The 22,095-nt window shown below is 46.6% G+C and overlaps 1 protein-coding gene across 3 annotated transcripts in view; it reads right to left on the bottom strand.

Moving 5' to 3' along the window:
• Positions 1-15,120, bottom strand: part of PI4KB (phosphatidylinositol 4-kinase beta) — a 53,083-nt gene extending 37,963 nt beyond the window's left edge. For 2 of the 3 annotated variants that reach the window (XM_067569448.1, XM_067569449.1), the window contains exons 1-3: positions 14,987-15,120; positions 13,249-13,371; positions 2,890-3,859 (exon numbers count right to left, since the gene is read on the bottom strand). In XM_067569448.1, coding sequence (XP_067425549.1) covers positions 2,890-3,831 — 942 coding nt within the window. In that variant the 5' untranslated portion in view covers positions 3,832-3,859; positions 13,249-13,371; positions 14,987-15,120. The remainder of the gene's footprint in view (positions 1-2,889; positions 3,860-13,248; positions 13,372-14,986) is intronic. The other variant, XM_067569450.1, reaches the window with a different exon arrangement.
• Positions 15,121-22,095: the final 6,975 nt, after the last annotated feature.

Here is a 22,095-nt window from a genome sequence, read left to right as displayed (position 1 = left end):
GCTTGTGTGGCCTCTGGACCAAAATATGTTTTAAACATTGCCAAGAGAAACTCTTCTCAACGCAGCTTTACATAAATTATGGATGAAAGCTTCAGTTTCCATTATGCAAGCAGCTGCAGCCAGTATGAGCTAAGGAGACCTCCGCATGTCCTGCTTTCTGTCAGCCAGCTGTTTTCTACCAAACAGTGAACTGTCAGGGCCATGAAACATTCACTTACCCTACCCACATGGTGCATTCCCCTTGGCTCATGACATGTGAATTCATGGGGTGGGGAAAACAGGACATTTTTAACCACTAATCGGCCAGGCTGTGTTCAGCTGACATGATTAACGCTTGATGGTTCTGTACAGCCTCTTTCTTGAAGGCTCCCAAAAAAGCTTACATAAATTTTATATATACACAAGAATTATGCAGCCCCCTCTGGCATTCACATAACAGAGAGGAAGGGAGATCACTAGCAAGGACATCAGCTAAACTCCCTGCTGTTACAGAAACAACCAAAAGATCTCTAGTGTGTAGACAGAGAAGAGAGGAACTTGGTTTTCAAGGTCTCCTCTGAATGAGAGACAGACAGACAGACATCCAGAATAAGCCGCATGGAATTCAATGTGTGTGTCTTGGAAAAATGAAGGGCTAAGTCAGCCCTGCTGTGATTTGAACCTGTGGAGTAAGGTATAGGTGGTAACAAGCCTAATTCTCTGCCTGCTAAACCATCTCTTCTGGTTAGATGACTCACTACCCCAAGAGAGTATTTCAACTCCTTGAGTTAATACAGAGGAAGTGATGCATTGCTCCTCTCCGATTTCTTGAGCATAGAGCTCACAGATTTGCACTCTATCCCTCGCCTCCCTGTCCTTAACACCGTAGCACTGGAAACAAGACCTGCCCTTCTCATTACCTTAGTTTCCAAAAGAACATGTGGAGAAAACATCAAGGTCAATTGAAAGCAATATAATAAAGCTCAGATTACCAGATTTTTCCTCTTCTTTCCCTCCCTCAAAAACCAAGGATACAGCTTTATCCTTTTGTTCTGAAAGACTATCTGCCAGACCTGTGAAATGGATGTAGAAGTGTCTAGATTCCTTTTGTAAGAAATGTAGCTCAAGTGAAAGCATCAGAAATAAACACAGTACCTGGCAAACAGATAAAGCATTCTGTTGTAGAGGCAACAATATGGTCTGCAAAGGCTATACAAAATCCATGTCTACATGCATAACTTTTCTACACTTAAAAATAACCAGTGTCACCCAGCCAATCACAAGGCCTGAGAGCACTATTCAGGACTGGAAGAAGCATGACAGAGAAATGTACATATGCATGCAAGTTTTATTTAGTCCCTATTTAATGCTGTTTAACATTAAACTGCATTAGCACTAGACACTGCAAATTGGCATTGCCTCACACACAGTCTAACCCTTTCAGCATAACAGTTTGGGTTTCCTGTGCTTTATGGTTGGGGGGAAAAGGAGGATCAACTAAAAGGAGGTCTCATTACAATAGGCAATTTTGCAACAAGAAAGTCAGCCAGTACAAAAATGCCATGGCTGCTGCAGCTCTCTTCTCAAAAGTAAGGAGGGCACTTGCATCAGACATTCATTTTGGACTGTGAATGGGGACTAGAAGTGGTGGAATGGTCTGAGCTTATCTGCACATGGGCAGTTTTGTCTTGCACAAAATTATTTTTCAATACCTCAGTGGAATTCTCCTCAGAGGTGACTATGAAGGACAGGCACTCTGTGCTGAAATCGGGTGCCTCTTCTTCCCCTGCCTGACATATTCACCTACAGGTGCATCCCCACCGATCCTGGATATGAACCCCGTGCTGAATCTTTCTGCAACTCCTTCCTTGATGCAAAAGAAGGAGGCAGGGAATGAAAGTTCAGCAGAGGCTTGAAATATTAATTCTGTACTTTGCATCAAGGCTGCAATTTCACACCCATGTTCCTCATCTGATGAGCTCCTAAGGTAACCAACAGCATGCCCTATTGCACCAATTCAAAACAAAATCTTCAGGGAACACAGAACCAACCATGAGTCTCCAGCTGTATTTTCCAGATGTGCTGATCATATTTATTAACCAATTTATCAGAGAAAAGACTGATCACTGAGAGACTCATTCATGTGAACAATGGTCACGAGACCATCTATAGTAGCCATCACTAACAGGCATAAAGCATTTCTATATATATCTGCTACAGGGAACTTCCCTGTAATAGAAGCAAGCCCAGCTAGGACTCAGTGCTGGGGAATAGAAACCTAAATTCTATTTTTAACTCTAGCACTAAATCACTATGTAAAGTAACTACTTACCTACTTATATGGACACATCCCTGTTGAATCGGAACACTTCATAAACAACAATAGTAAGTTTATCTTTCCAAGGACCTTGTAAGATAGGAAACAGTTGTCTCCATTTTTACAGACCAGCAAAACCAAGATGGAGATTAAATGACTTGCCCAAGGTCATACAAGAAATCTGTGGCTTGGGAACTGAATCCAGAGCTCTGGAATCCCAGCCCACTGCCTTAACCATAAGGCCATCCTTCCTTTCCTAGCTTCCCTGTCAATAAAGTAGGGGAACACTCACGCATCTTCATAAAAGCACCTCTAAGACTTTCAGATAAAAGGAATTAGTGAAAGGCAAAGTATTTTCTTTTACTATAGTAAGGATTTCCTGCATGAATGGGCTCTGCGCTTTCCAACCAAGGCTACAGCACATAATGCCACTTTGCTTGGAAAAAACAGTAAATTAAATTTACACCATTTGCACTGGTTAATATAAAAATCTCTAGTAAAGGAAAAGTTATGAGATGAGACCCAATCATATATATACTGTCGGGACACTCCCTTCACAGACAGGCTGCATCTTGGAGAGACTCCAAAATTACCTCATCCTCGCTCTCGACTTTGGGATTGCTGGCAGTCCGTTTCAAATTGCTGCTCAGGCTGATGCTAGCCGTGGCATCCGACTTGGACCTCTGGTGAGTCCTTTTGGAAGGTGACAGCCCCATGTCAGGTGCCGGGCTCAGAGACGGCAGCTTCCTCTTTTTGTGAGCTGGCTTCAACTCATCAGATAAGATGAGCTTCCGCAGTTTGGTCCCACGGGAGTGTCGCTGAGTTGAGATGTGCATGTCCGAGGAGTAGGCGCCCAGCAGCAGGGCGCACTGGAGGGAGAAGTTGATGCTTTGCCGGCAGCGGTGGACAATGTAGGGTTTGATAGCATCGCCAACATCTTCATCCATATGGATGTACATGTTTAGCAGCTGTGGCAGGTAGAAGTCCACATCCTCATTCCTAAAGCAAAACAGCCTATTTCCAATGTAAGCTTGCACCCCAGGCTCTTTCGAATTGTACAAGTATGAAATGGCCATGGAGATATCAAAGAGTTTGGATTCAAAGAGCCGGAGCAGCCAGGACTGCTTAGCCGAGTTGTTCTTCTGCCGCTTCCGCACGTTTTTCACTGTGTTAGCTGTGCTCTCATCCTCCTCTTGGATCCTGGAGGGCGTGCTGGGTGGGTCATCCAAACATTTGATTTCACAGCCATCTCCGACGTCTCCATTGGCTAGTTCCAGGTTGGTGTGTGAAGTGCTCTCCGTTTCGTTGCCATCATCTGATTTAGCCACGCTGTCTGAAGAGACCCCATGCATCAGTTTGACCTTCTCCAGGACCTCTTCGCAGGCTTTTTTTGCCACCTCAGGGTCGATAACCGCCAGCTCCCCAACGCCTTCTCTGATGATGCTGAGAGGAGTCCCTCCATTTCCCTGCAGCACTGGGCCGGATGACTGATCCAAAGCTGTCCCAGGGGCTGCATCTACAATAGTGTCACCCATAGCAGTGGCAGGTCTGCACTCTTCAAAGCTGAAATGAAAGCAACATGAAAGGTAGTCAATGGCACCATTCTGGGAAGGGGAGAGAGAGCATCTGCCTATTAATCTGCTGCAGAGCCTGCTGGATGCACATGGTGCACTCATTTTGGGATTACCTCGGAGGATATTTAGAGTTGAGACAATTAGGGGTGAACATTTTTTTTTACTAAGATCTTGTCTGTATAGGGATGAGACACACATTGGTGCAGCTGCATCAGTGCAAACCTCTACTATATGCACAATTTACAGTGATGCAGCTTATCTTGAAGTAGATCACATTTGGCCTTTACACTATTTCTGAAGGCCCTTTCTACCCAGCCTTGAGTTGCAAAAAGCAAAGGAGAAAATAACCAGGAAACTCTATTCACCTCACACTAAAGGAATTTTGCAAGGTTATGTAGCCATTAAGGGATTATAGCTTTATACGCCCAGCTGGGTGTATCCAATGTGCTTTGTTCATAGCTAGGATGTAATAAATCCCTCCCCGCTCAGCTTTTATCATTTTAACTTCCCCTTGTGACATATACTAATACTTAGCGCTTACCTAGCACTTTGAACGTTAAATTGCATGACACTCCTGTGAGGTAGGTAAGTGTATTACACTGAGAAACTGAGAATGAGAGGCTAAGTGACTTGCTCAAGGGCAAAGGGCAAGTCTTGTCGGAACTACAATTAGAACAAAAACTCCTGCAATAAGTCCCATACTCAGACGCCTGGGTTATATGACCCTCCCTCTACAATTCACACTCATTTTTAATATTACTTTTATATATATATATAAAGCTTAACCAAGAGTTGGAAACACTTCCTACTTCTGTCTTCTTAATCATAAGAACAACAACATACCCTATGGTCAGCCAGAAATAAGGAAAACCAGTGCCTAGAGGAAATTTTTTTTTTAAACTGACGTTCCTTTCAATAAAAATTTGTTACTGCCGTTCTGACCACTTTCCTGTCTTATGCTGGACAAGAGGATAGTTCACTCTCACTCCACCATGACCACACCTTTTTCAAATGTATAACCATTTCAGTAGGAATGCTATTGCCCGCCCCCGTCCCATTGTCATATCCAAACACAGTAGTATCACTTACTGTGGAAAGAGTTCACTGAAGAGTTTTCAGCATATCCATTCCCAATCTGACCCTGGCTCAATATTTACAGCCTACAAAATCCATACTGGCAGTGCGTAGGGCCTGGGACAAGACACTTCCCTGCTAATTTAATTACCTGGTTTGTTTATTTATTTATTTATTTATTTCTAAGAGTGAATACCATGTTTATCTGCTAATCCATGATATAAACCACTTGAAGGCAAGCAATCACATGTTACTTCCACTTGCTGCCAGAAAAATCTATTCTTCCTCTTCCCTACCCACCTTTAAGAAAAAGGCCATTGCTATCTGTAGATTCAGAAGATAATCCTGAAACAAATTAAGAAAAGGGTCTTCCTTTAAATTAGTTTTTGTAAGGCAGAATCTTTACTGCAACTGCCCAACCAAAGCTGAACATCTATCTAAGGGATAAAAGATTGATCCAGTGGCATGGGGAGAGTCCTTTCAACTTTCTGTACCTCTGTTTCCCTATCGGTGCAATGAGGATAACATCTAAGGGCTGTCGGGAAGATTTTCTATCTATGGTACTTATTAGGTTCCCTTGAATCGGAGTTCAATTACACAGCCTGCATTTATCCTCAACACCCCGTCAGGTAGGGAAAAACTAGTTTTCTCATTTTACAGATCGGAAACTGAAGCACAGAGAAGCTAAGTGATCCCCCAAGGTCACAGAGGAAGTCTGTGGCAGAGCAGGGACTTAAATGCATAGCCGCTGCGTTTCTGTAAAATGAAGATTCTCTCTTCTTTTAACAGGACTGCTTTGGTTCCAAATTCTGGATAAACGAAGCTTGACCAACGCCCAGCAAGGTCATCTCAAACTTTCTAGCAATTTGAAGTGATGTAACTGCATCACTTCCATTCTTTCTGAACAGAAATTACACAGCATTTATAAGTTACTTTTCCTTTGTGTGCGCCATTTCTTTTGCTGCGTACCCCACATGCGTTGAATATTTGTGGTATTTAGATTCTAAACAACCAGAAGACAAGAAAGTTATTTTTTTCCCCTTAATTAGCTTTGCTTTGCCCCATGAAAACTCAACACTAGCAATACATGGACAAAGGAGAACTCTTCCTCCAGTGTGCATTTCAACAAAGGTCTAGGACTGTGGTACAAAAGCAGGTATTTCAATCTGCCTACAACTGGGGGAAGCAATTCCAAGGGATTTCCACAATCTGGAATCCTTAAAATGTTAACATCAAGCCAACTTGGATGACAAATACTGACTAATAAAAAAAATCAGCTGTGGCATTTGTTAAAGTCCAACCCTAGATTATCAGCCACATGCCCGGTGCAAAAGTACCTTTTATACCATGCTAACCAGTCATCCCTGACTAATATAACAATCTAACATACAATCACAGAGGGCTTTTATAGTCCCAGACTCTCTGTTTTGTTTGATGCAGAGAAATGCTTTTGACAAGTTTCTTGTTAGGTTGCAGAGGAAACATACTACAGGGATCCAATTAAACAACTGTTTTCCCACACACTTATTTTAAACTTAAGTATATGAAAGCAAGGAAGGAAGCATAGCCATGGGGTTAAGACATTGGACTGGGACTCAGGAGATCCGGGCTCAGTGTCTGTGTGACCTTGAGCAAATCACTTCATCTCCCCATGTTTCAGTCCCTTCCATCTCCCACGCCACGATGCCTGAATAGCTGTCTTGTCTATTCTGCACTCCAGAACAGGTATGGTCTTTTATTACATGTACAAACAGCATCTAGAACAATGGAGGGGCACTATACTATAAATAAAATAATAAGGGTCAGTGTTAGACGTAGCAGTCTAAGAGGTATTATTCCATCCTAGCTTTGCAACAGACCAGCCAGCAGAAGAACTGGAAGGGAGTAAAATACAACATCTAGCAACAGGTCCGGATAAGGAAGCATTTCTATACCCTTTCAGCAGTACCTCCTTCCCCAAACCATAAAACCCTGGTTAAAGATTTAAAAGTGGAGGGTGTGCATGCTCAGTGGACCCTATTAGAAATAGAAATGTTTAAGATTTTCTCTAATTTATTCACACTGTGCAGAACACCTATGTCATGTTTCAGAATCGATAGACAAGAAGACAATCACACTGAAATGTTGAGCTGTAAAACCCTCTTAAGGCTTCCATGACTTAGGCTACTGTACGCCATGTGTCATCCAGAACACAGTTTTATACATGCAGTCTAGATTCCCATCAAGGCACATGGGGGCTTCCACCACATGTAAATCTCAAGATGCAGCAACTGCAAAGCCCAGGAGAATTCCCCAAATCCTTTACCCACCCTCCCACACACCCAAAAGCCTTCCCTTTGGGAAGCAATACTTGTTCATGAATAACACAAGAGGCGCTGCTTGTAGTTGTGCCAATTCAGCAATGAAGGGAGAAAGGGAGAGACTTACAACCCGCTCAGTGGGTTAAGCTTGGATTAGAGGACTAACAGAGACAAATCCAACACACAGGCCTACTGGGTCCCCTCCCCATGACAGTTCTAGCATTGGAACCAGTACAGGGCATTTCTTTAGTTCTTAGAATTATGGTTTAAAGTCTAACTTCTTTCGGTATCTCTCAGACACAATCTAGATCAGTCTTACAACTGGTTTATTCAGTGATTTGTCTGTAATTGGGGTGGTTTGGAGAAAGCCAAAGAACCATCTCTCTCTAAATACTCAATAACATCCTAGCTAGGGAATGCATTTTCTGCATTCCTCCTCCTCTATATTTTTCTGTGGTTTGTATCAGTTAGTTAAACACATTACAATGTGCTATTTACCTCTGTTAGTAGCTTTGAAACCTCAGCATTCTAAATCACTGTCCTCATTAGGATAACAAACCCACCAGGTACAACACACAATGAAGCAATATAATCTAGAAAGCAGCTTGAACTGAATTTATGGGGTTCCTTCTTCACCCACAATTCTGACCCGCTCAGCAATTCTTCACAAAATAAAGGAAAGTCCTTGTTAATACAGAATTTCATACATGAAGCAGCAAAGAGTTAACAAAGTCATACAAGTGCATTGTTTTTTGTGACTCCTCATAAAGACTGAGGGAGACCTACTGGAACAGATTGGTGGCATTTTAAAAAAAGTGTTCCACTCCTGCCTGACTTGAATAGACTATTAGCACTGATGCATTAGGACTGGCAAGCAAACAGGAATACAGGATGGAGAGTCAATAAGACATCTGGTCTTTATTACACAGTGTTGCTTTTTGTTTTGCTCCGTGTTCATGATTTACTGCAATTCACTCCAGCTCCAGACATTTTTCAGGACACATAATCAGGACGGGGGGAAATAAAGCAATTTCAATATACACTGAATCAAGACTATTTTCAGCTCTGCCTTCACTATATTGACACTCTGCATTGCCACTACACTTTTCAGTGGATTTCAAAGTGCTTTACAAATATTAATCCTTGCAACCTCCCCCTTAGGATGCTATTCTTACTTTAAAAAGATGGGAAACTGGGGCACAGAAGGAAAGTGACTAGCCCAAGATCACACACGGAGTCTGTAGCAGAACACTATTAGCAGCATTTAAACAAGGACCAGTATAAACTATTCTTATCTGAGAATGTTTCTCTCTCTTTCAAGTATGAAATTCCTTTAGTAAGAGAAAAGTTCTTCTCTCAGCATCAACACAGATGGATTGCCATCCATTTTCACACCTGGATGAACTAGATTAAACTTGAACACGTATATATATATATATCACTCCATTCAAAAGCCAAACACACTGAAGGGACAGACTCTGTCCTTAAAGCTGTACAACAGGTACAACAAAATATTTTCTGTACTGTGTTTTTTGCACAAACTCTACCCACAAAAAATACACTTTACAAAATAACTAGGCTTGGCAGAATTTGTTTTTGTTTTTAATAATTTTCATGTATAATGATGTTTCTTTTTAATAATTTTTCCTACTTTTATCAATTTAAATTTTCAGAGTTGCACAAAATTATGCATTTTTTAAGCATTTTTTTCCCCATTTTCAGTCATTTAAATTTTCACAGTTGTGGGAAATTATGGGAGGGGTCAGACAATTATTTAGTGTTAAGTAGACCCTGAGATTCAAAAAGTTGCAGCTTTGTAACAGTTAAAACACAAAATGTCAACATCACATATCAAAATATACAAAGTAAATAGCCTTAAATCAAACTAATAAATTTGCAAGCAACATTTTACTTACTTTGCCTATCTGTCAATCTCTATCATCAATGGAAATATTTTTTCCCTTAGTTTGAGTGTGTATGATGAAATTGACAATTACCAATAAAAATCTAATCCTTCCAAGCCTAATAAGAAGTTTAAATAATAATTAGAAAAAGGAGAGCAAGATTAAAAGGTACAAGAAAGAGATGAAATGTTTTTCAGTTGAGATTTGATGTGAAATGGGAAGTCAGTGAGGATAGATGAAGGGAGGCTATTCTGGGGGCCAGGAGATGTACAGAGGAAAGGCTTTCCACACCACCTGTGGTAGTGTGAATGGCACATAGGAGGCTGGTATTAGAGTCTTGATCCTGCCTCTGGCCCTGATCCAGCAAAGCGCTTACGTATATGCTGAATTTATCAAATGCTTTGGCGACCAGTTTCAGGCAGCCATCTGCTCGCTTCTGTATCTGACTGCTGCATCCCAACTGGTGTCACAGTATGGGTCCTACACCTACACCTGTAAGGTGCAGGCTAGATGCTGAAATGAGAAGCATGGCTACCTGGAACTAGCTGCATTGTGAGACTTGCCAGATTTATATCTTTTTTCTATAACTCCTCAGAAAAGAGGGACATATTCTTCCACAATACCCAATGAAAGCATTCACAGAAGAGCACAGTTTGCAGTGGTGCTAAGAAGCCTGGGATACACCCATGAGAGATCACGGTAAAGCCAGTTTTGGCACCCAGGAGTCCTGACACCCAGCCCCTCACTCAATCCACTAGCCTGCACTCCAGGAAGTACCATGTAAAACATATGAAAGGAAAAAGGAAAAGATGGACTGTCAATGAATACTTAGGGACTCCTTAATATAGGAACTGTAGTCAATGTGTCATCACTGCTTCTTCTGAGCCTTTGTGGTATGCCTCATCAAGATCAAAGGAAACCCGTAGTTGACAGATCCACGGACACCACGTAAAATTAATCCAGCTCTTTTCCCACTGAATCAATATGGTCACTACACACATGTATCAGAACCCTAATGCACCTGCCCAGTAGCTGCTTTTCTCAATCAGTAATTGTGGGGGGTTTTATGTTCTATTGTAGGAGCCAGGCAGAGTATCAGCTAAAGAGACTGTTCACCAGTGGCTTGATCTCAGCAACAAGTACCTCATAAAATCCATTTTAGCACAAGCATAGTGGCTGTTTTTGCAAGTTTGCTGTAATAATGCACTATGTGTACCTCAGATTAAGACAGAGCTCCAAATAGTTTGACAAGTGGGCTGAAGTTTCTACTACAGTTTGGCCTAAAAAATTCTTGGGTTATAAGCACTGAACATCCCTTCATGGTTTCACAAGGCTTCATTTTATGCTGGATTTGATTCAGCCAACTCTGCATTACTTAAATAGCAACAAATCTGGGGCTCCTGCAACCAGGACAAGGTGTTACTCCTAAATCTGGATGAAAACAGATCTACTCTGCAGGATATGCAGCAAGGAAGAATGACAAATGATATCAGTTATTATAAAAATGATTTCTAATAAATCACTGCTCCATAATTACATTAGGGGTTAATGAAGAACTAGCAGCAAACTCCTCTCACAAAGAACTCTGCTATTAACAGAGATTTTGGATGCAAACTACTAATGCTTTGTCCTTCTGCAGTACTCTCCATAGGACTCAGGTACTTTATTCATTCAGCCTCCCTACCTACTCTGAAGCAAGAATCCCCATGCTGGAGAGGGGAAACAGAGACAATTTGGCCAAGATCATAAAGGAAGCCACATTTCCTGACTCGCAGGTCTGTACCACAAAATCATCCTTCCTTCATTCCCTCTCCACAAGTTATAACGTGATGGAAAATAATTAAATCCAGTGACTTATTTTTAAATTAATTTTTCCATATTAAAAATGTGTGTGACCTGATTTTCAGAGGTCCTGAGAGAGCTGGGGTAGCGCAGAGGTCAATGAGAGCTGCAGGGGCTCAACTTCTTTGGAAATAGGACCTTAATGTCCAGACTAAGCAAAGTTATGGAACAAGTCAGATCATCTCAGAAAGCAGAGTTTGAGAACCACCATGAACACATTTAACTGCAGCAGCAAGTCAATCAACCTGCAACTCTTAAAAAAAACTCTGCAACAATAATTTGCCCTTCTCTAGCTCTTTCATCTCCAAGTACTTTGCAAACATTAATCACCAAACTCTTTTTAACAGGGATAAATCAAAGCCTGGTCTATACTAAAAAGTTAGGTTGACCCAGCTATGTTGCTCAGGGATATGAAAAATCCACACCCCTGAGCAATACAGTTGTTAACTCTAGTGTAGACTGCACTAGGTTGATGGAAGAATACCCACCTCTTGGGGAGGTGGATTACCTACACCTACTGGAGAATCTTTCCCATCGGCATAGATAGTGGCTACACTGCAGCTGTGCCGCTGTAGTGTATCAAGTGTAGACAAGCCCTAAGGTTCAGTGGTGTAATGTGGTCTGGCAATTCCTATGTAGAGCAGCTGCCTATCTCCAACAATGATCAATACGAAATGTTTCAGAGGAAGAAACTCTGCAGCAGGTAGGTACGGGGCAGCCTGCTCCAAAAGAAAATTTCCTCCTAACCCTACAACAGTTAGAAGATTGTTTTTGCCCTGAAGCTTGGAGGGCTATATCCCTCCCAAAGCTCTTGTTTATATGTATATTAACTTAGGATATTCTTGTTAAAATAGTCATCAATATTGGAACTAAGAGGTGAAGTGATCTGCCCAGAGTTAGTGCAAGAACTGGAAATAGAGGCATTTTAACAGTTCGAGCAGGTTCTAACTAACAGAAGTAACTCACCTTCTGCTGTTCCAAACATGGAGACCCAAATTCAGCAGCCATCTAAGGACCACGGGGTTGGAGTTTCTACAAAAGGCACATTCAGATTTCCAGAAGAGAAGTCAATCTGATGGCTGGAGTTTTCTATCTCCACCAAATGGAAGCTGCAGACTTAGGTCAAGATCCTGCAGCTAGATCCACACAGGCAGGCCCTTTGCATTCACGTGAACCACTGACTTCAATGACCATTACTGGATGTGGACCCCAGTTTGCAGCACAGAGGGCAATATAAAAATAGCACATTGCACAGCTCATAAAACCAGACTAGGTGAAATCCTTCAACTTTCCGAGACATTAACAAGACCATTAAGACAAGAGGGCAGAGTCACCTGAGAAGGAGCTGGGAGTAAGGACTCCCAGGTCCTGTTCCCAGTTCTGCCACTGACTTGCTCTGTGACTTCAGACAATTTACTTCACCCATCAGTTCCTCAAGTTTTACCATGTGTAGAGTGCTTTGAGATCCTCAGAGAGAAGATGCTATGAGAGTGCAAAGTATTACGTATGTCTACATACTAGAAGGTGAATCAACTGATAGGGCAATACATTTAGACCATTTGACTGTAAAGCTTAAAGAACTAACAACTTGGAGTATATTCTGTAGAAACAGGTCTGCAGATATATTGTCCACCGTGAAAATCTACAGCCTCTCAGAAGGCCAGTGTCCTAGTACGTCAAATAATTAAGTAGCTCTTTCAGGCATTTACAAAGCACAGGAAGGATAAGATGACTCAGTTGATTGGTAATAAGCTACAAAGCACTCCACATCTAAGCTGTTCAAATTCAGCCCTGGTCATTAAAGACAGAGATGTTATCTGAAGGTTTATAGAAAGAGTTGAGAGGGGTCTCAGTCCAGTTCCTAAAAACAGTTATCCATATCAGAAGACTCAACACTAAATGGCTTCGCAGCAGAGAAGTCAATGACTGACAGGTATACAGAACTGTCATGATTGACAAGTCATTATAATGATTAATGTTGAAGTCAGGATTGAAGCAAAACATAGGAGATGCTTATATGGCCACTGTCCATACTGTACCAGTTAAAGGGATATTCACAGGACTTTGGTCTCTGTTCTCCAAACCAATCCAGCATCTTTCACCAGTACCACCACCTGTCTGTCTCCTCTCTCTCTCTCTCACACACACACACACAAAACAAACATATTTCTGAGAGATTATGATGAAGCATTTAAAACAGAAGGTCTGCTTGCTTGGGGATAACGAATTATGAAATGACAACCCAGTCTACTGCGTACCTGGTGCAATCGTATCCAACACGGCAGCTTCTCTCTCCTCGAATCCATGCACACAAATATGATTGAGCTATTCATCTTTGGCAATGTAGACTCAAGTGGATTCTCAGAGACGATCCTAATCAGCTGTTTGAAGAAGGAGAGGAAAAAAAAGATGCTTCTCAAGCATAAAGAGATTCCCTTGTAATGGAAATAGACCAAACAAGCCCTGGTTGCTGCTTGACTGCGTTCAATAATAATCCATAGCTGTTTGAATAATAAATACCAGTGCTTGTAAGTCTACAGCCCACTGGAAACCATGGCCCCTGGAAAATCTGCTTCATCCATCTCCCAGTACTCCCAGGACAGAATCCTTCCTTCCCAGCTTTACAAGAGATAATGAAGGCTTCATCCAACCCTTTCAGTTTTCTCTTTTTCACAAGAAGGTGAAATTTGGCTGCTGCAGCAAGAGACTGGCTGCAAATCACATCAGAAAAAGGCAGTGCTAACCACATCACAGAGAACAGGCTCTTCTGGAATCTGGAGGACTGGGGGGAGGAGAGCAGAATTTATCCAAAGCAATAGCTAAAAACGCCAACACAAGAATCACAACAGCCTCCCCCTCGCAGCAACTCGAAGGAAATTAGAGACACCAAAACAATTCCTGTCTCCAGTCCCAGTTTGGGGGGATTTTTTTTTTTTCTTTTTGCCCTGGGCTGTTACTGTCAGTGGCATTTACCGGCGGGAGAGACAGAAAAGCCTTAGCACCAGTTATGCCACCATAAAGAATTACAAGCTAGTTCATAAAATGGGATGAAGGGGGTAACCACATGAAGGGGGCTTTCATCCCAGAAAGGAGGATAAAATCCCTGGAAGACAGAGGGTACAGAAATTCAATCACTGTAACGGGAATCCCAGAGTGGCTGCCTAGGTAGAGGGAGGAAACTATAACTCCGTAGGAAGCAGTGCAGGAACTGGAGAATGGGGTGGGGAGAGAGGCAGAGGGCACGGAGGGGCTAGTTATAGGGAAATGCCAACAAGGGGCAGCTGAGCATGCGAGTGTCCCCGCAATGGGGGGAACAGAAAGGATTACCCCATGGGAGGAGGAGGCAGGGGGGCTCTGGTAGGAGCAACATAGAGAAAAGGCTCAAGATGCAGCAGTCCTGGTTGGGGAGGGGGCCACAGGGAGGCATAGGGTGCGAGCAACCCGGGGGGGGGGAGGGGAAGGACACGATGGTCCCCTAGGGAGGCACGGACACAAAGTGGGGGGGGGGCCAAGGAGGATGTTGGAGCAACGCCAAGAGAATGGGTCCCCGCGGCCGGGGGGGAGACGGAGGACCTGGAAGAGAGACTTTCAAGGAGAGGGGGGTGGAGGATGAGGAGGGGGCTGCACAGGGAGGGACACGGAGAGCTCTAAAGGGCCCACAGAGGGGTGGCGGGGGGGGGGACCCAGAGCGGGACGGGGTGGGCAGGCTGAAAGGGGAGGGGGGAGAAGTCGGGGAATGAGGAAGCTCTAGGGGGCGGGTGAGAGGAGTCTGGACAGGGGATAAGGGAGTGAAGGCGGAGCGGGCGGGGGGCGCTGTCAGGCGGGGCTCAGGGTGCGGTGAGGGGGGCACCCGGCGGGGGGGGGCCGCAGGAAGCCCGGCGGGGGGGGCGGTCTGAGGGGCGGTTCCGGGGGGGGGTCCCGGCGCGGCGTGCCCTGGGGGGGGGGGGGGGGGGGGGACTCCCCCTCTCCCGCCGCGGGGCCGGCCCTGGCGCTCACCTGCCGGCGGCGGACGCACCTCGCTCCCCGGCCGGGAGTCGGGACCCGCCGGCGGCAGCAGCAGCAGCAGCAGCAGGGCCGCAGCAGCACTCGGGGCTGCCCGCCGCGCCGCCTGAGGGGCCTTCACACACACACACCACCACCACCACAGAGACGGAAGGGGACGGGGGAGGCCCCCCAAAATTACCACGCCCCCAGGCCCCAGAATCCCCTTCCCGCGCGCCCGCGGGACACTCCCCTACTCGCTTCCCCGCATTATCCAAGGGGGTGGCGCTAGGGCGCGAGGACCCCAGACACCCATAGAAACCTATGCGCTCCGTAGAGGTAGCTACTTCATTGCCTGTTGAGAAAGGGGCCCAGGCCAGTCAATGGCTCGCGCAGGCTGCAGCAGCTGGGACGGTGGCTGCTGGGGGCGTTGCAGAAGGGAGACAAATTGCATGTGGCATTAAAGCAGCTGAGCAGAGCGATGGTGCGTCTCCGCCTCCCTGAGCTTTCCAGGGACTCAGAGAGTGGCCGAGACAAATTGTGCAAGTTTAGCCACGTTTCAAGATTGCACTTTTTTATGTAATTGCATTTCTTCAGGAGCCATAAACTGTGCACTTTCTGCTGTTAACAGAGCCTGTTACCCCAAAATTTCCCCCCCCCCGAGTTTTTCAGAGGGGCTTGGTCACTGTACACAGAACAGGTTCCCCTCCCATCCCTTGCATTCTTTGGTTGTTTGCTTACATTTTGTAATTTAGGGTGGCTGTGGGATTAGAAACTCTACAATTGTTGGTGTTTATAATGGGGGGGGGGGGTGATAATTTGTATTTGTTTTTCAATAACCAGACATTTTTGTACTTTTTTTGTAGGCAATGTTTTTAGCAGCTAATGCCTTGATCCTGCCAAGACTTGCACTGGGTTTAGCTATAGGCGTTGTGAATAATGATGATAATACTTTAGTTGTTAACTAGCGATATTCATCAGTAGACCTAAAGGTGTTTTACAAAGGAGAGCTGTATCATTACCCCCACTTTACAGAGGGGGGAAAATGAGAAGTGACTTGCTCAAGGCCACCTGGCAGACCCCAGAATAGAAACCAACTGTCCCAAAACCAAATTCAGTGCAGTAGCCTATAGGCTACACTGCCTGGTGCTGTGACATTAAATAGGACAACTCACAGTGGTAAAGTTAAGCACACCACTAGAGCCCAGCTACTGCCTTCAAACATGCTTAATTTCACTATGCGGAGTAGTAGCCTTCTTGAATTCAGTGAAGCTGCTGGTAGGTATGGCGTTAAAGCATGTTTGTGTTTGGTGAATATTTCCAGCCTGAAAATATTAAAGAACAGCCCAAAGAGTTTACAATGTAAAATACAAGATGTAAGAGGCAAATGGGAATATATGTTCCCCTTCTTGTTCCATGCAGAGCTGTGTGTGGCAGCAGACCTGTGGTAATATTGAGTGCATATACCAGGTTGATGGGCACATTGAGAATAAGTACAGACAGAGACATAGATGAGATGGATTGTTCTTCAACTAAGGCTACTGTTCCTTCTCAAACTCGGTGTATTTTTGAATTGGAAGATACAAAGCTGAACTGCTCCCCTTTATAAATGAAAAGGTGCTTGGCTAGTGGTGGATCTCTGAGGCCTTGTGGTACTTCATTGTAGGGTATTTTAATATGTCTCTTGTTAAATGCTGGATGCTGAAGAATACAGAGCTAAGGCCTTGAGTCTGCAAAGATTTAAGTGCAGACTTAACTTTATTGGCTGTGTCTAATCCCAATGGGACGTAAGCACATATTTAAATGCTTTGCTGAATAAGAATAGATTTAAGTATGTGCTTAGGTGACGTGGGGCCATGGTGACTCAGTCTCCTACCTTGTAGCCTAGGAATACACCAAACCACGGGTACTTTGTAACATCTCTCACTGCGTGAAGCTGACTCTTGTGTGTATGTTGTTAGGATGGCAACCTCTTATCTTTTTCCAGTGCCTTCCAGCCTGAAAAATCCCATAGCACTGCCCAGCTCCTGTACGCACAGTGCCATGGAAATGCAGTCACCTCTGGGGTGGGTGACAGCACAACATGATTGCTTAACTGGCCAAGAGCACAAACCACACACCTTCCACCTGTATAAAAGGTGTGAGGACACCAGGCAGGATTGGGTGGCGAGTCTATCTCACTCGCGGAGGGCTGTGAACCCTTTGAAGCATGAATAACGCAACCACACCCCTCAAGAGCCTGACAGTAACAATAAAGTTTCCTAATAATCCTTAGCTTTTATCCAGTACTTCACATCAGTAGATCTCACAGTGCTTTAAAGGAGGTCGTTGTCATTATCTCCATCCCCCTCTGACAGATGGAGAAACTGAGGCACAGAGCAGGGACTTGTCCAAAGTCACACCTGGAGCCCAAGACTCCTGAGTCCCAGCCCAGTGTTCTAGCTGCTAGGCCAGACGGAACAACGTCTCCCTGGCATGCAATGCACGCATGTCGGAGTCTGTTTCTGTGGGAGAAGATTCCCATCCTGGATCCCCGCTAGTGGGAAGACAGGAGCTCTGTCCTCGCCCCACTGCTGAGGCAGCCAGCGAGTTGGGGAGCGGTTAGCGCTCCTAATGCGGGTGATCCGGATGGTGTAGATGCTGATTGCTACCAATGCAGGCAGGACTCGAATCAGTGTCCATTTGGCCTATGGGTAAGATGAGTTTTGTGGGGTCTCAGCCCAGTTCATGGTGAAGAGTGGTCCCTGTTATCTGCAGGCTCTGTGGGGAAACTGCCTTCTCTGCCCGAGGAGTTACTCCTGGATGAGCTGGGAAGGCGGGGAAGCTGGCGCTCCCCTGGCCTGCGTTGAGGCTGTAGAGTGGCACCTTCCATGCCAGCAATCAGCCAGCCAAGCCAATCCAGCCCCACGGGCCAGACTCTGAAACAAGCTCAGCTTGTCATGACAATCCAGCCATGCTGGGAGCTGCTGCTTGTTAAACCGTCCTGAAAACCTGGCCCTTTTTAGGTGTCTAAATAGGAGCTGAGCTCCAGGAAATCTGACCCAGATGGGGGGAGCTTGGCAAACAGATCCGAGATTCCAGTAAATTGGACCCCCCCCCCCACCCCACCACGCCCCTTGCTCGTCCTGCGTGAGTGCCAAAAACCCAATGCCGCCTGGCCTAAACCTGCCTGGCAGCTTGGGGGTTAAAACTAGCCCAGCTATTTCTGGCTTCCAGAGCGAATGTCCCATGGTAAATTAAATGGATTACCAGGGACTGACCCCATACCACAGGCAGCAGCGTCCGCCGTGCAAATCGCAGAGGCAGCTGCCAGGCAGCACAATGCTTTCCAGTAATGGTCGCACCACCTTAGTTCCCATCCCAAGCCACCTACACCCAGCAGAACGACAGCGGCTGGCATAGCCCTGGAATACCCTCCTCGGCGTCCGGGACTCATTAGCTAATGTTTATGAATGGCTGCGACGCGTCTATTCATAGTCACTTGGGAGCCGTTCTAATTTTGGTCCGAGGCTGCCGGCTCATTACACAGCGTCAGTAAAGGCTGCCGTGCTAAATGCAGGAAAAGCCTGCATGAGGCGGGTAGCAGGGTGCTTAACGGGGGCACAGAGAGGGGAAGTGACTTACACATCAGTGGCCCAGCTGAAATTAGAACCCATAAATCCTGGTGTCTCATCCCTGGCTCTCACCTTTAGATCGTGCTCCCTCCTAGATGTGGGGGCAGAATCCAAGCATCCAGCTGTCCAGCTCTAACCACTAAACTCTACTTCCCTCCCAGAATAGGGAAAAAGAACCCAGCAGTCCTGACCCTCAGCTCACATATTCTAACCGCTCGCTCCTACTCCTTTCCCAGAACCCAGCTGGTCTGACTCCCAGCCACTGCTGTAACCAGTAAACCTTACTCCTCTCCCCAAGCTGGGAATAGAACCCAGGCGTCCTGACACCTGTCCTAGCTCATGCTTTAAGCCATAAGCCCATCCTTCCACTCAACAGCATGAGTAATAACAAGGGAACTATAAATCTGCCCTGGTCAGGTCTGACCCACATTCCGAACTCATTCTGCTGGTTCTTGTGCAGGAATCTGAGAGCAGAGGGGAACCACGCGTCACCCAGGAGATCTGCACCTGGAGATTCACTGGGAAAGTCCCAGGGATTCCCGCAGGAGCGCAGCACTCCCCAAGGAGAAGGGCTAGCAGCAGAGTGGGCAGGACACTAATGGAGGGATCGTGGGGGGAGGTCCCAGTGCTGGGGCTCATCCAGCTGTGTGTGCCTGGCACTCACTTATTGTGTTTCGCTGGGTTGGCAAGTGACTGCATCTAGAGATAACCCGCCCCACTCCTGCGGATCCCAAAGCACTTTGCTGAGAAGGATGAGTTCCCCCCCTCAGAGGGAGCTTCTCCGAACTTGCTCTCTGGCTCCTCATCTATGAACCCCTGCAGATGATGCTTCACAGGCTATACTGAGCTGAGCTCAGACTGGCCCTGTCCTGCTGTTAACGGATCATTCGCATTGTTATCAAGTGTTTTACGATAGGACCCAGATGCCTGAACTGAGATCAGGGACGGTGGTGCCAGTTGATGCACAGAGACAGAGACAGCCCCAGCCCTGAAGCAGTCACAGTGTGAACAGTACATCAAAAGTGGTTACAAGGAGGAAGGAGAAAAATTCTTCTCCTTAACCTCTGCACAACCCCTTCAGTATCGATCAGGCACAGCAGTAAAATAGATGCCATCCAATCTTGTTCTGAGCAGGGAGTTTTTGCAGTGCAGCCAGTGGGCCGAGTGTCACCTTGGAGCCATCTGTGCTTGTTAAGGGGCTGTTGCAATAACAGGCTGGTTGGGTTCAGGCCTTCACCAAGACAACATGGCCCAGGAGGCTGGAGCATGAGAGAAGTCAGAGGGGGAGACAGGTATTTAGGTCTCCAAGCTCCTCCATTGCTCCAGGAGAGGATGGGGGAGGAGACAGTGTACCTTGTACTGCTGCCTTCCAGGGCTTTTATCTGTGCTGGGTGGGGGGAAGGGTGGGGGAAGGGAGGGAGTTTGCAATTTTAAAGGGACAGAGGCCACGGGCGTGTGGTTGAGGTGTCAGCTATTTTTTTCCTCCTTGGTGCGTCTGGGTGTGAAAAGGTGTGTGGGGCTGGGCGGGCCTGACGCATCTGCGTGGGTGAAGATGAGTGAAAGTGAGAGCAAGAGAAGGTCTGTGAGGGAAGGGTGAGAATCTCATAAGGAAGCATGTGTGTGCACGCATGTGTGTGTGTGCACACGCATGTGCATGCATGTGTATACATGCATGTGTGTGCGCACGTGTGTATGTGCGCATACATGCACTATCACCAGCACCTCATTCCTCACAGGAGGGTCGGAGGAGCCCGTGGTTTGGCACCCAGTCACCTGCTCAGATTTGCTGGTCTAACATCACAGGGAGGGGGTGGTGGGCGGCTGCAGTGACTGATCCATCCCAGTGATTGATCCACCCCTGCTTCGGGTGCTTCTCCGGTCAACAACTGCCATTCCCCTCCTGAACCCCGAGAACTCTCCCTGCACCTGACCCGTGCAAATGCCCTTGGCATAACCCTCCCCCAATTGGAAGAACCAGAAGAGCAGGCCCGAGCTGTGCGGGTGGACGTGGCAAAGTTAGGCAGGCTCCCCAAGTCACTCAGCCCACCTGGGGCCACTGGTTGCCAGCTGTTACTGGCCTGGGCTGGGTGTGCCCCCGTGCCTCCCTTTGACCAGCTCAGTGATGAGGCTCCTGACCCTCCTCACGTGTAATTAGTGTTTGCAAAGTCCAGGAAAGATCATCCCCGTTTTAGCATTTGAGGAAACTGAGGCACAAGGAGGAAGAGTAACTGGACCCAAGGTCACACAGCAGATTAGTGCTAGACCTGGGACCAGGGCCCAAGAATCCTGACTTCCAGACAGTGGCTTTAGCCACTAGACCCACACCATGGGGGGGAGGGGAGCTGTGGGTCATGACTGAGAGCATTGGTAAGGCTGTGTGTGTGGGACTGAGCTAGGGTGGGGGTGGGAGAACCCAGGTTGGGCTGGCAGGGGGCTGCGGGTCAAGAGTGAGGGGCACCAGCCAAGCCATGGGGGGAGAACTGGCCTGGAACCGCAGGGGATTTGGAGATCAGGACCAAGCTGCATTAGCCGAGCTATGCAGGAGGGTTCTGAGGGTGGGGGGGCTTGTTTAGTGCCCACCCACCTGGCTCTAACCAGGGCTATCAGCCCCCAAATTCACCGACCCCCCTCGTCACACTGCCGGAGACCCGGCGCTCCCATGGTTCATGAGGGAGCAAGAGTCCGTTTGCTCCCCTTCCTCCCTCCCCCCACCCCAGAGCCGGTGGCCTCCGCCTGCAACCGCCGCAGAGCCTGCAAAAGTCACGCTCTGGCCTCGCCCAGGCTTAGCAAAGAAACCGGGGTGCAGGTCTCCAGTTCTCACGCTGGCTCCCCTGTGGGCAGGCAGATGCAGGGGCCCTCTGCTGGGGACTGGCAGCATTGGCCCCTGTGTTTCGGCTCCCTGGGCCGTAGGGCCAGAGTGCAAAGTTCGTTCTGCACCGAGAGGAACCGCATTATTAATTAATGTCTGCAGGCCAGAGGGTATAAATCTAGGACCACATGCTCTCCTCAGTCCCCAGCTGATCTCTGCCCTAGCAAGGAGGTCAGAACGTGGCTCTCATGTAGGCACAGAACTTTGAGCTGTGACAATGTAGGCGGCGTCAGTCGGAAAACATGCTCCCCTTGAAGACCCACCGACGCCTTCTCTTCCCCACAACCCGTTCCCAGTTCCCTACCTGTGGGATTCACGCCCAGTCCCTTCCTTGTATCACTGCGACAAAGCAAAAGGCAATTAAATAGTTCTTGCTGACATTTAAAGGGTCCTTAGCTTTAGCGGCAACACCCCACGGAGATTAATGGCAGGTGGGAAAATTCACACCTCTCCAAGCTTCTGGAAGGTTATTGATGCACCTGGGAGGGGTGCAAACTCGCCTTTTCTCTCTAAAATCAAAGCTGAAAAGCTGCAGACTGCTGCAGATGGGGGGGGCACATAAATACCCCATGCAGGCTGGACCTGGCGCTGCTGTAAGAATTTCCAATCCTCTGATCCACCTAGGCCCCACAGAAACTGAG

Source organism: Emydura macquarii, unplaced genomic scaffold, assembly GCF_026122565.2.
Source record: "Emydura macquarii macquarii isolate MOO-44397 ecotype Brisbane River unplaced genomic scaffold, CSIRO-AGI_Emac_v2 contig_2924, whole genome shotgun sequence".
Classification (NCBI taxonomy): Eukaryota; Metazoa; Chordata; order Testudines; family Chelidae; genus Emydura; species Emydura macquarii.
This window is presented reverse-complemented; position numbering and strand designations above follow the sequence as displayed.